The sequence below is a fragment of the Scyliorhinus torazame genome, chromosome 11 (genome assembly GCF_047496885.1).
Source record: "Scyliorhinus torazame isolate Kashiwa2021f chromosome 11, sScyTor2.1, whole genome shotgun sequence".
In the NCBI taxonomy this organism is placed as follows: domain Eukaryota; kingdom Metazoa; phylum Chordata; class Chondrichthyes; order Carcharhiniformes; family Scyliorhinidae; genus Scyliorhinus; species Scyliorhinus torazame.
The window spans coordinates 173,920,235-173,935,067 of record NC_092717.1 but is presented as its reverse complement, the minus strand read 5'-3'; the positions used below and the strand labels follow the sequence as shown (position 1 = coordinate 173,935,067).

The window sequence follows — 14,833 nt, the reverse complement described above, 5'->3', positions numbered from 1 at the left end:
TGGTAAAATCAGTATCATAACGTTGTTGATGGTAGTGCCATAAAACCGACAATGGCAGCTCGCATTTCCCACTATCCAATGTTGGGACCGTGTTTCGAGTAAATTTTAATGCCATGCATACTCATTAATAGGGGTGCTTGCTGGAACTATCCCTCATGCTGGATCAATAGGGCACGATTGTGTGCAATTAGGCCGATGTGTTTCACAACGGTACAGAAGCGACGGACACCTGACAACATGCACTTTGCTTGGGACTTTAAGGTTAGTTTACCTACCTTGCAGCTCATGGCATCTCGGATTCATCGCAAGGCTTCACTGCCAACATCACATCGCTTTTGAGGAGGTTAATCGGCAAGGCTCCACCTAACACGCCAGCAGTAAAGTGGATGTGGTTTTGAGTCTGCTGCAGGGTGAGGCCCTGACTTGTGAACGGAATAATTGGCCACAGGCATGACAAGTGGCTACAGGGTGAGACCAGCACTGGAGGTAAAGGGTGGGGAAGGTAGGATTTACACACATGCCTGTAATGGTGTGGGGTCTGGGCACGAGGACAAGGGGGAGGACATCCTGTGTGTCTGATTGGGGAGAGTCTCTAACTGAATTACAACTACAACTTGGGGCCAGAATGGGACTATGGCGATCTGAAGACGTTCAACACCTTACATTGCTTATCTTGCTAAGACACACCTTATCCCAGTCCAGAAAGGAGGAGGTTATGGCAATCTAGCCCAGCGCTTTTCAAACTGCAGGTCGCGACCCATCCGTGGGTGGCTGTCAGGAGGGTCATGGAGTGATCAGTCGCAGCCTTCCCGAATGCCGGCTGCGACCGGCTTTTAAGAATGCCAGCTGTGACCGGCTTTTAATGTTGACCGCGAGAGACTGGTTTCTGGTCACATGCGGATGATTTTCTTGCTCCTCTCCTCTCAGGCGCTGTCATGATAATCAGGTAAACATCATAGTACATAGATACATACATACTGATGGACAGATCAACGGACCAATCAACACACACAACATGACAGCCAATCACAGGCAAGAGCATACACAGTACAAAACAGGGAACACAACACTTCCTGGGCACTCGAGCAGGAGACGGCTCAGGGCACAGAGCTCATTGAAGGCCACTCAGACATCCACCATGTGCTGAGTGCCACTACAAGATAGAATTAGGAATAGGTCCACAGAATCAACGGTCATGATCGGACCTCAGTAAACAGTTTACCAGTGTAAATAGATGTTTGAAATAAAACTGCGTTGTACTATTCACAACCGTGTTGGTTCATCTGTGTAGCAGAGTACCCAACACTTCAGGCGCCACATCTATGGGGCTGAACGCCCTCAACAGTGACTCTCATGTGGAGCTCAGCCAATACCGAGACCAGCACTTTTGGGGAAGCCGGTATGAGCAGGACAAATTACTGAGTTATAGCTGTACTTTCTATGTTAGGAATCTGGGGCGCGATTCTCCGACGCCCCACCGGGTCGGAGAATCACCGAGGGCTGGCACGAATCCCGCCCCCGCCGTGTCCCGAATTCTCCGCCACCAGAGATTCAGAGGGGGCGGGAATTGCGCCGCGCCGGTCGGCGGAAATCGCGCCGGTTGGCGGGCCCACCCCCGGCGATTCTCCGGTCCGCGATGGGCCGAAGTCCTGCCGCTGTCAACCCACGCCAGCCGGCGTGGATTGAACCACCTTTCGGACAGCGGGACAAGGTGGCGCGGGCGGGCTCCAGGGTCCTGGGGGGGGTGCGGGGCGATCTGGCCCCGGGGGTGCCCCCACGGTAGCCTGGCCCGCGATCGGGGCCCACCGATCCACGGGCGGGCCTGTGCCGTGGGGGCACTCTTTTCCTTCCACCTTCGCCATTGTCTTCACTATGGCGGAGGCGGAAGAGACACCCTCCACTGCGCATGCGCGGGGATGCCGTGAGCGGCCGCTGGCGCTCCCGCGCATGCGTCGCACGGCAAAGTCATTTTCGCGCCAGCTGGCGGGGCGCCAAAGGCCTTTCCTGCCAGCCGGCGGGGCGGAAATCACTCTGGCGCGGGCCTAGCCCCTCAAGGTGAGGGCTCGGCCCCATAAAATGCGGAATTCCGCACCTTTGGGGCGGCGCAATGCCGGACTGATTCGCGCCGTTTTTGGCGCCGGTCGGCGGACACCACGCCGATTGTGGAGAATCCCGCCCCTGTTGTTTTACACTACTGAGGAACAGATCTATGAACTCTTCTCAAAAAGTGGTAATGTTAAACGAATCATCATGGGTTTGGACAAAATCAAGATATTGTTTTGTGGAATATTACGCACTTAGTGATGCTGAAAGGTACATGAGATTTATTAATGGAACACTCTTGGATGATCGAATCATCAGAACAGATGGGATACTGGCTTCAAAAAAGGGTGACGGTTTGGGCGAGGGAAATCTGGTGGTCAGGTACTTGAATATAGGACAGATTATGACCGAGGTGGATTTGGAAAACTGGTCCAGATGCAGAGAGTCCAAGATCCAAGATAGAAATTCTAGAATTTCACTGACTGTACATTTGAGATAATGAAGCTAGAATCTTCAGAGAAACCTGGGATTGAAGAATACAGCTGACACGTTAATGCTGATAGCCATTCTTTCATTGGTCCAATTAACTATTTTTAATAGTTTCCAAAAAGAAGCGCCCAGTTTCTGAGTTGCAATCATTGTGTCTTATTCTGGTTCCTTCTAAAGTTGCAATTTTTGTCATTCCTAATGAAAACGGGGGAAAAAAAAGAGAATGCTGGCCACGACCGGGTTTTAAATGCGACCAATGCTGTCTTCCTGCCAGAAGCGGCGGCAGAGAGCAGGTCACGCACTCAGCACATACACTAACATCTGTACATTAACTCTGTACATGCATGTTTTGCCACACTTTCATGGAGGAACGATTCCTCCATTTTCAAGCTGCGAGCAAGCAAGGTAACAGGACTGTGAAGAACTGAAGGTGGCCAGAATCTCACAACTGAATCTGCTAGACAGAGCTGCACAGGAGAGTCCACGGCAGGAATAGCAGTGTTGTGTGAGCTCCTGGGCCTCTGGGGAACAGCCTACTGTGGTGATATGCATCACTGTATATACACAAGGGGTTAATGTAAATACACTACAACTAAGTAAACACTAGAGGGAGCACCGGAGATATGATATGCAAACATGCAGCTAATGAACACTTAGAATAGGACACAACCAATGAGCAGTCAAGACACCCAGAGGTGGCATTACCTCAAGGGGGCATTACACAACCCATATAAAAGGACAGGGCACACATGCTCTGTCTCTTTCCACAGAGAGACCTCTAGAGAGTACTTGATCAGAAGCATCACACCCAGCACGTGTCTTAGAGCAGACTGGTTTAGTTAGACTGAGTTACTAAGTTAGATTAGCAGGAGAGTCAAACTCATTTAAGAACTGTGTTAATAGTACAATAAACATATTGAACTCATTACAAAGTCTGGACCTATCTTTGTCAAAGCATACATCAAGGAAGCAGCTTATGCTACACGAAAAAGCAAAACACACCTACTAGAAGAAACTGAAATTGGAAACAAAGCAGTATAAAGATGATTTCTTGAGGTATGGATTTGTTACTTGTAAGAAGTCTTACAACACCAGGTTGAAGTCCAACAGGTTTATTTCAAATCACTAGCTTTTGGAGCACTGCTCCTTCCTCAGGTGAGTGCTCCGAAAGCTAATAATTTGAAACAAACCTGTTGGACTTTAACCTGGTGTTGTAAGACTTCTTACTGTGTAAGTCCAAAGCCGGCACCTCCACATCTTTGTTACTTGTGCCAATGCAAATCAGGATGCAAAACCCATGTGTGTCATATGCAAGGAAGGACTAGCAAGAAAAGTTTAAAAACCCTCAAAACGTCAAAGGCATTTGAAGACGAAGCATGGTGAGTTAGAAGATAAACCTCTTGATGCGGGGTGGCACGGTAGCACTGTGGTTAGCACTGTTGCTTCACAGCGCCAGGGACCCGGGTTCGATTCCTGGCTCGGATCATTGTCTGTGTGGAGTATGCCCGTTCTCCCCGTATCTGTGTGGGTTTCCTCCGGGTACTCCGGTTTCCTCCCACAAGTCCCGAAAGTCATGCTTGTTAGGTGAATTGGACATTCTGAATTCTCTCTCAGTGTGCCCAACAGGCGCTGCAGTGTGACGACTAGGGGATTTTCACAGTAACTTCATTACAGTGACACTAATAAAGATTTTTTTTTTTTCAAAGGATACAGTAAGAACTTAAATTATCAGCCCTTAGCAGAAATATAACTTTAATGACAAAGCAAATGAGATCGTGAGGACCAAGCAGGCTGACCTGACGCATTAAAGGTAAGCTAAAATGGTGGTCTTGAAGGTTAGCCAGCGTGGGTCAGTGTGCATCCTGAAGGTCGGCCCGTTGGTAAAAGTGGATCGCGGGAAAGAAAGTTAGAAAAACGCTGGTCTAGTCAATTGTTACCATATGTTGTCCGCAGAGGTGGACATAACATCTCACGTGTCAGTCCGGTGGTAGGAGAGGGGCATGCTCATGGGCCACAGATGGCATACTCAGTCCGAGGACACATCTGCAACTCATGGTTGGGAATAGGTAGTGAGGGGGAATTCAAAAGTGGGAGGAGAAGTGGTGTGTGGTTTTATATTTCGCATTGTGCCAGAGGCCTCAAGTTGGAGAGGTGCAAGGTTCACCCAGTCATAGGCACATCTGGAGTCACAATGAGATCAAAGATTAGAGTGGGAGGATGAGGGGTCTTGGAGTGAGGGAAACTGCAACACAATGCTCCACCAGGACGTTGGGAGGGAGTTCCACACTCACATAGGGAGGGGCCAAGGTGGTCTTATGTTGAGATGTCAGCACCACTACCTTCCAACATGAAACAATTGAGCAGCAAAAAATGTAGATAAGGATAAACTCTGTTGGATGATTGGTACATTTCACTGGGGAAGCGAGTAAAGGGCCACCCAACAGATATGAGTATTCCCAGATGAGGAGAGATGCACAGATGAGATAGGCTACGAGCCCTTCATTCGCAATGCCGGAATCAGGAAACAAATAAAAGGCACTCCAGCTAGATTAATACTGATTGATGGCAGTAATTAATCGGCTGGTATTAACCCCTTGATCACAGTTTCAAAATTTCCCAGAGCAAGAAGCAAGACAGGAGCAATTGGGTGATTGGACTAGCCTCAGGTTAAAATATTTCTGCTGATAAGTTCATACTTAAGAAGCCTCAGCAAGTCATCTACCACCACCAACCTCACCTCACCCCCTCCCACACCCCCACACCCCACACACCCTTCAGAATAATCTCAGTTCCTGACTAAACATTTAGAGCCAAAGAGTTTAGTTTCCTCATCTAAAGTGGATGGGGAAGGGTAACCTTGAAACGCATCCTGCACTGTGTAGGATTCTAGGGGCGAACATTTGGCTGCACCATAACCAAGCCCCTGAATGCACAGTGATTATTAGTCATGGATAGAAATAGGACCTTTGGAGGCTCATGCTGACTGATGCGCTATCAATTACCACAAAGATGAGAGTAGTGGAATAATCGAGGCTTTATTGAGCAAAGATGCTGTGCCTCCTGTAGCTGGGACCAGAATGGCTGCAGCACCGGCGAGCACACACATTTATACGCCTCCTACTGGGCGGAGCCAGTAGGCAGGGATTTACCCATGTACCTCTTATTATACGGCCTTACCGTAATACATGTAATACTACTTAGTGGTGACTACCACATTCACCCCCTGTTAAAAAGGAGTCCGGCGGGGGTGGTGGAAAACATTACAAGTTCAGTCTGTCGGGGGCCTTGACCCTCCTCTGCGATCACCTCAGTCCTGGTGGTGATGTGGGCGCTGACTTGGTCACCTGTGACTCCGGGAGCGTGTTGTCTTCGTCTTCGTCACCCCTGATTGGAACCAGTGGGAGGACGGATCCCGCTGGGGTGGGGCCTGCGGTGAGGTTCGCTGGGGGGAGGGGGAGTGGCGCGGGGGTGGAACAGGCAGCCGGGGAGGGGGGCGATGTCAGGTTGGGGGCAGTAGGAGCGGGTCCAGCGGGTGCCAGGTCCCGGAGGGAGACTGTGTCCTGGCACCCGTTGGGGTGTGCACGTAGGCGTACTGCGGGTTCGCGTGCAGGAGGTGGACTCTTTCGACCAAGGGGTCTGACTCATGGGTCCGCACATGCTTGCGAAGGAGGATGGGTCCAGGAACTGTTAGCCATGTTGGGAGCGAGACTCCGGAGGTAGACTTCCTGGGGAAGGCAAACACACGATCACGAGGGGTCTCATTAGTCGCGGTGCAGAAGAGCGATCGGATGGAGTGGAGCGCGTCGGGGAGGACCTCCTGCCAGCGGGAGACTGAGAGATTTTTAGACTGCAGGGCCAGCAGGACGGCCTTCCAGACCGTCACGTTCTCCCTCTCCACCTGCCCGTTTCCCCGGGGGTTGTAGCTGGTCATCCTGCTCGAGGCAATGCCCTTGCTGAGCAGGAACTGACGCAGCTCGTCGCTCATAAAAGAGGATCACTGTGGATCACTGTGGATATAGGTGGGGAAACCGAACAGAGTGAAAACGCTGCGGAGGGCTTTAATGACCGTGGCAGAAGTCATATCGGGGCATGGGATGGCGAAAGGGAACCGGGAGTACTCGTAAATCACGTTCAGAAAGTACGTGTTGCGGTCGGTGGAGGGCAGGGGCCCTTTGAAGTCCTTGCTGAGGCGTTCAAAAGGGCGGGAGGCCTTCACCAGGTGCACTCGGTCTGGCTGGTAGAAATGCGGCTTGCACTCTGCGCAGACCTGGCAGTCTCTGGTGACGGTCCTCACCTTCTCAATGGAGTAGGGCAGGTTGCGGGCCTTGACGAAATGGAAGAACCAGATGACCCCCGGATGGCAGAGGTCATAGTGGAGAGCCCGGAGTCGGTCCACTTGTGCGCTGGCATATGCACCGCGGGATAGGGCGTCAGGGGGCTCGTTGAGCTTCCCCGGGCGATACAAAATCTCTTAATTTTAGGTGGAGAGCTCGATCCTCCACCTCAAGATCTTGTTGTTTTTGATTTTGCCCCGCTGCATATTGTGAAACATGAAGGCAACCGACCGTTGGTCAGTGAGGAGAGTGAATCTCTTGCCGGCCAGGTAATGCCTCCAATGTCTCACAGCTTCCACAATGGCTGGGCCTCCTTTTCGACAGAGGAGTGCCGAATTTCGGAGGCATGGAGGGTGCGGGAGAAGAAGGCCATGGGCCTGCCCGCCTGGTTGAGGGTGGCGGCCAGAGGTACGTCCGATGCATCGCTCTTGACCTGAAAGGGGAGGGACTCGTCAACCGCATGCATCGTGGCCTTGGCGATGTCTGCCTTGATGTGGTTGAAGGACTGGAGGGCCTGAGCCGTCAGAGGAAAAACTGTGGACTGAATGAGTGGGCGGGCCTTGTCCGCATAATTAGGGACCCACTGGGCATAGTAGGAGAGAAACCCCAGGCATCGTTTCAGGGCCTTGGGGCAGTGGGGTTCCATGAGGGGGCGCATACAGTCGGGGTTGGGCCCTAGAACTCAATTTTCCACAACATAGCCAAGGATGGCTAAGCGGTTGGTGCGGAACACGCATTTCTCCTTATTCTACGTGAGATTAAGGAGTTTGGCGGTCTGGAGCAATTTTTAGAGGTTTGCGTCGTGGTCCTGCTGATCGTGGCCGCAGATGGTGATGTTATCTAGGTACGGGAAGGTGGCCCGCAGTCCGTACCGGTCAACCATTCGGTCCATCTCTTGCTGGGAGACCGAGACCCCATCAGTGACGGCGAAGGGAACCCTAAGGAAATGATAGAGGAGGCCATCTGCTTCGAACGCAGTGTATTGGCGGTCCTCCGGGCGGATGGGGAGCTGGTGGTAGGCGGGCTTCAGGTCCACTGTGGAAAAGACCCAATACTGCGCAATCTGATTGACCATATCAGATATGTGTGGGAGGGTGTACGTGTCAAGCTGATTGTACCGATTGATGGTCTGACTGTAGTCAATGACCATCCTGTGCTTCTCCCCAGTCTTTACTACTACCACTTGAGCTCTCCAGGGGCTGTTGGTGGCTTCAATGATGCCTTCCCGCAGAAGCCGTTGGACCTCCGACCTGTTGAAGGTCCTGTCCTGGACACTGTACCGTCTGCTCCTGGTGTCGACGGGTTTGCAATCCAGGGTGAGGTTCGCAAACAGGGAAGGTGAGTCGACCTTAAGGGTCGTGAGGCCGCACATGGTTAAGGGTTAAAGGGGTTATTAGGGGTCCGCCGAATTTTAAGGTTAAGCTTTGGAGGTGGCACTGGAAGTCCAGGCCGAGTAACAGGGCAGCGCAGAGGTGGGGGAGGACGTAGAGCCGGAAGTTGCTAAACTCTACGCCTTGGACGGTGAGGGTCGCGATGCAGTACCCCCGGATTTCCACGGAATGGGATCCAAAGATTCAGAGATGCAAGACAATGCTTAGAATGCGAGCATTTGCAGGTAATTAAGTCTTTACAGATCCAGAGATTGGGGTAACCCCAGGTTAAAGAGGTGTGAATTACCCCTATCTCTGGATCTGTAAAGACTTAATTACCTGCAAATGCTCACATTCTACGCATTGTCTTGCATCTTTGAATTTGTCTATATATATGTTTCTGGAACATACCTCTTCATTCACCTGAGGAAGGAGCAGTGCTCCAAAAGCTAGTGTTTGAAACAAACCTGTTGGACTTTAACCTGGTGTTGTAACACTTCTTACTTTGCTCACCCCAGTCCAACACCAACATCTCCACATCATTGCAGATGGGAGGCAGTGTTGCCGATACTTCTGCATGTCTCGGGATCTACTGGCTCACATCTGCCACCTTCTACAGGATATGATGCTGTGGGGACTGGGAGGACATCCAATGCCAGTGACTCTGAAAGTCACTGCTGCCATGAACCTTTATGCCAGGGGCTCTTTCCAGGGCTCAATTGGGGATATCTCTGGAATCTCTCAGGTTTCCATGCTTAACTACATCCAGGAGGTAACAGATGCTCTCTTTGTCAAGACCCATAATTACATGCATTTCGCAAGAGATCACGTAAGCGAGGATACCACAGCACTGGAATTTGCAGCAATTTCAATTTTCCCACGGAGGCAGAGTGTCATCGACTGTTCTTATGTGGCTATCAGATCTCCCAGACAGCAGGTACTCCAATACATCAATAGGATAGGTTTGCATTTACTGAATGTGCAGCTGGCCTGTGAAATAAATCCTGCAGGTTTGCTCAAGGTATTCCAGAAGTGTCCACAATTCCTACCAGGAATTGGTGGCCAGGCAAGTTTAAACAGTTGTTAAGAAGGCTTATAGGATCCTTGGGTTTATAAATAAAGGCATAGAGTATAAAAGCAAGCAAGTGATGCTACATCTCTACAAATCATTGGTCAAACCACATTTGGAGTATTGTGCTCAGTTCTGGGCACCTTATTTAGGAAGGATTTTAAAGCACTAGAGAGGGTGCGGGGGAGATTAACTAGAATGATACCAGGAATGAAGAATTTTAGATACAAGGAAAGATTGGAGACTGGGAGTCTTCTCCTTGGAGCAGAGAAGATTAAGAGATGACCTTATTGAAGTGTTCAAAATTCTGAACATTTTGACAGTGTAAAGAAGGATATTCTATTTCCACTAGTTGGTATGTCAGTGACCAGGGGTCACAATTTCAAGATGGCCAGCAAGAGTGGTAGGAGTGAGATGAGGAGAACCTTCTTTACTCAGAGAGTTGTTTGGATTTGGAATGCGTTGCCTGGGAGAATGGTGGAGGTGGATTCCATAGGAGGTTTCAAAAGAGCTGGATACATATTTGAAAGGGATTAATTTAGACGGCACGGAAATAGGGCTGTAGAATGGGACCAGGTGGGTAGCTCTTTTGGGAGCCGGTGCGTACACAATGAGCCAAATGACCTCCTCTGTGCTGTAAATAACAAACAAATCTTGAGTAGATCACAGATCCTGAACATCTTCAAGACACAACACAGTATCTAGGTTGGCTACTCAGGATAAAAGGTGTGGTTGATGATACCTGTGCAGCGTCCACAACCACATAAAAGAGAAGTTACAATGATGCTCATGCCGCTACCCGAATATTGGTGCAGCACACCATAGGCAGGTTAAAGATACAATTTCGATGCCTGGACAGATCTGGTAGTTCACTGCAGTACACTCCCTAGAGAGTTTCAAGGATCATCAAGACTTGAAGCATGCGTCATAACCTGGTGATGCAAAGGGGGGAGGAGCTGCCGGATGCCGAGATGGAAGAGCTGAAAATCTCCTCCGATGAGGAGACCATCGAAGGGGATGAGACTGGTGAGGTAGAGGAAGCTGAGACTTCAGGGGAAAAGGCCATAGCATAGGCCCGACAAGGCAAGCATGCACGTGAGGCCCTCATAGCCACCAGATTCCGGGAGGAGTGTGATGAGCAGCAGTGATTATCCTCTTGAACAAATGCCTTCCATCATGGGAACACATGAACACCAGCTTTTCTTTCCCTCTCATTTCAACCATCCATTTCATTCTGAGTGTGAATACTTACTCATGAGGCTCACATTGTCCTGATCCTTTGACGAATGGTGAGGACTTGGGAGGAGATGTCTTTCCTGAAACAAGGTGCTAGGTGTCTTTCCTGAAACAAGGTGTTATCCCAGAATCAGACCTCTTCCAGCATCTCTCATGCATCCAGTCTCAATGGCAACCTACAAGAGGCACTCTACTCTCCTCACTGGGTTCATAATTGTGTGCCTGAAATGTGACAATGTTACTCTCGGGGTTCCATTGCCAGCAACGGTACAACATTTTCTGTTTTGCCTAAAGGATTATACTGTGAGGTCACATGCGGCCCAAAGTTGCCAAGGGCATACAATTGGTGTCGAGAGATCCATTTAAAAATGACTCAGTCCTATATGTCACTCCTTCCAGCTCTCCAACTTGCTTTGTTTGATCGTTGGTGGAAAAGCCTGCAGCCTTGTTCTCCTTCATTTCAGAACTTTCTTCTGAAGCTACCTGCCCTACACATCTGTTGATACTTAAAAAGTAATCTTAATAGATACCTACTGCTTCAGAGGATCTGAGACTGATATGAAAGTGTGTGAGGGGATGAATGGTGATGTCTCTTGAGTTGGCTGTGCATGAGACCAATGTCAATGTTTAATGGGCTGATGAGTCCATGAGTTAAGAGCAATAAAACAATGGACTTACCCTGACAGCACAGATGATATCATTAATCCTCTTCCTGTATTGGATGGCAGACCTCTTCTGAATGGAGTTGGCCACAACCCTTTGTCACAGCCTCCCAAGCCAGAATGATGAGGTTGGTGGACCTCTGGACATCACTGGGGTGATTTTGCAGTGGTCCTCCTAGCAGGTGCCCCGGTGAGACGTCACGAAATCTGGGAACTGACATCGTCTTCATTTTCTAGACCATGTCTCGCATGGAGCAGTCCTGGTCTGCAGTCATGAAGTAGGCTGTGCTCTGGTAAATGCACTTTAAATATGGTGCAAGGAGTGAGGAAGTGCTGTGATCATGTCGGGGAAGGCTAATCAGGGACCGCCTGCCAGCAATCTGGCGGAGTTCGCGTGGATGTATATTTACTTCACTCTGAAGCATACATAATGGCATGATAACACACCATTTCAGCTAGTGGGAAAAATGCCATTTTCCATATCTGCTGTTGCACGTAATAATATAATATAATAATATAATAATCGCTTATTGTCACAAGTACGTTTCAATGAAGTTATTGTGAAAAGTCCCTAGTCGCCACATTCCGGCGCCTGTTCGAGGAGGTCAGTATGGGAATTGAACCCGCGCTGCTGCCTTGTTCTGCATTACAAGACAGCTGTTTAGCCCACTGTGTGTTGATTGGAAAATTATGCCTTTAATCTATTTGTCCATTTGTGATATTATAATGTAAGTTTGTTGCAGGGCAAGTTATTTGAGAATGAAACCATTTCCATCACTAGTTCATCTTATAACTGCAACCTTAGTATTAATCTACAACATACTTGATCAAAATAAATCACGGCAAAGTATCTGGTTTACTGGTTTATAGAAACCTTCCGGAAATGTGTAATTTTAAAAATAGGAAGTTTAGACTTATAAATGGAAATAATACCATTGTAAAAAATGGTCTTATCTATAGGTTCATGCAGCTCCATTCCAATGATTCGTTCCAGTAAAAGTTTATCTTGTACAATGTAATCCATGTCACGAATTGCCTGTAGGGGTACAAAAAAATATAAATTCTGTGTTTTTGATAGTGTTAACATTGTCTAAGCAGGGAGTGTCACGTAAAAATATTTTTCTCTCAACAGTTGTAAATATCTGAGGCTGGATTTTCCATTCCACCGCGCCAGATTTCTGGCTCAGCACGCCGGCGGGATGCTCCATTTTGCTGGCTGGTCAATGGGGTTTCCCATTGTATCCATTCCCCAACGCCAGGAAATCCATGATGGGGGTCCACTCTCGGTGGGACCAGAAGATCCTGCTGGTGAGAACAGTTGGAAAATCCACATCCACCGTCCCCCCCCCCCCCCCTCGCCCCACCCCCCCCCCCCACCACCCGTTAACACTGCTTTCTCTCCTTACAGATGCTGCCAGACCTGTTGAGTTTTTCCAGCATCCTCTGTTCTTGCAACTGAAATTGGCTGCTTGACGCCATCAATGTGAATAATTTAGTTGACATTTCAAGATGCAGTGACAAAATGAATACACTTTCTAAATAGTACATTGGGAGTTCCTCTTGCAGGAGGTGAGTAAATGGTGGAATGCCACCGATCTCTTAAAACAGAGGTCTACACTGCCTAGAAGTTGGTTTTAAGAGAGGTGAATGTAACCTTTGATGTTTGCGATACTGACAAGTAAATGGGAAAGTACAGTGGTATGAAAGTTAATGCCAAGGAAAATGGAAGCACCTTTGTAAATATTTGTATAATTCTTCATAGAAATAAATCCACATGCCCATAGTGGGCAGCACGGTAGCATGGTGGTTAGCACAATTGCTTCACAGCTCCAGAGTCCCAGGTTCGATTCCCGGCTTGGTTCACTGTCTGTGCGGAGTCTGCACATTCTCCCCGTGTGTGCGTGGGTTTCCTCCGGGTGCTCCGGTTTCCTCCCACAGTCCAAAGATGTGCAGGTTAGGTGGATTGGCCATGCTAAATTGCCCTTAGTGTTCAAAATTGCCCTGAGTGTTGGGTGGGGTTACTGTGTTATGGGGATAGGGTGGAGATGTGGGCTTGGGTAGTGTGCTCTTTCAAAGAGCCGGTGCAGACTCGATGGGCTGAATGGCCTCCTTCTGCACTGTAAATTCTATGAACTAAAAAAAAAATCACAGCCCCAAAGTAACTATTACCCCAAATAGAAAAATGTATTTATTCCAGAGAAGCTAAATGGCACATTATGGGCACCAGCCTAAGGTTTTATGTATGGCACTCTTGATGGTCAACTCAAAAGAGCCAGGTCTGAGAAGTACTCAAGAAACTCATGAAATTATTCAGTGCCAGGAATAGGGATGGAGTGTCTTTTCTCTTTCACTTTCTAGCATATTCATTAATATATTCCATGAATGAAAATCGAACCGCAACCAATGCGAGTAAACCACAATAGGAGGTGAGGCAAAAAGACAGCACCTGATACAGCAGCAATTAAGCCGACAGGTAACTAATTGCTGGCCAGATGCAGGCTACAGGTAAGTGGATCAAAAATGGGGGTCGACGACAAGCGTGTCAAATACTTCACAATTTAGATGCCATTAATCAGATTTTCTAGTTCTTCCACAGTACAACACTGTTGTAAGCCATCAAATGCATTTATTTCATTTCTAAAGGTTATTAATAACTTGTGTTCATTTTGCTTTAATTTTTAAAAACATTTGTGGGAATCATTGTCAGCTGACGCCGGAATTGGGAAATGTGATTGGGCAGAGTATCGGTTCTGAAGCTGAGATCGTGGCGGGCACACGTTCACGCCAAATCGCAATTGTCCCTGTGCCTTGACAACGTGTCAATGAGTTCCATTCTATGCGTACAGTAAACGCTATTGACATCTCATTAGCGGGCCTGACTCGGTATTCTTCAGGGCTTTCGCGATTCTCCATCCCAACTGGGGGGTGTTTCCGACGGTGAGGTTCACTTACATAAGAACATAAGAACTAGAAGCAGGAGTAGGCCATCTGGCCCCTCGAGCCTGCTCCACTATTCAATGAGATCATGGCTGATCTTTTGTGGACTTAGCTCCACTTTCCGGCCTGAACACCATAACCCTTAATCCCTTTATTCTTCAAAAAACTATCTATCTTTATCTTAAAAACATTTAATGAAGGAGCCTCTACTGCTTCACTGGGCAAGGAATTCCATAGATTCACAACCCTTTGGGTGAAGAAGTTCCTCCTAAACTGGGTCGTAAATCTACTTCCCCTTATTTTGAGGCTATGCCACCTAGTTCTGCTTTCATCCACCAGTGGAAATAACTTGCCCACATCTATCCTATCTATTCCCTTCATAATTTTATATGTTTCTATAAGATCCCCCCTCATCCTTCTAAATTCCAACGAGTACAGTCCCAGTTTACTCAACCTCTCCTCATAATCCAATCCCTTCAGCTCTGGGATTAACCTAGTGAATCTCCCCTGCACACCCTCCAGTGCCAGTACGTCCTTTCTCAAGTAAGGAGACCAAAACTGAACACATGAACACAATACTCCAGGTGTGGCTTCACTAACACCTTATACAATTGCAGCATAACCTCCCTAGTCTTAAACTCCATCCCTCTAACAATGAATGACAAAATTCCATTTGCCTTCTTAATCACCTGT

At 48.4% G+C, this 14,833-nt stretch overlaps 1 protein-coding gene and 1 pseudogene across 1 annotated transcript in view; one reads left to right on the top strand and one right to left on the bottom strand.

Annotated features, from left to right (window-relative positions):
* Window positions 1-14,833, bottom strand: part of tmem67 (transmembrane protein 67) — a 439,599-nt gene that overhangs the window by 20,956 nt on the left and 403,810 nt on the right. Inside the window, exon 27 of the mRNA XM_072468028.1 lies at window positions 12,137-12,239. Within this exon, the coding sequence (XP_072324129.1) occupies window positions 12,137-12,239 (103 nt within the window). The remainder of the gene's footprint in view (window positions 1-12,136; window positions 12,240-14,833) is intronic.
* On the top strand, window positions 1,323-2,514 carry LOC140386027 (nuclear cap-binding protein subunit 2-like; annotated as a pseudogene).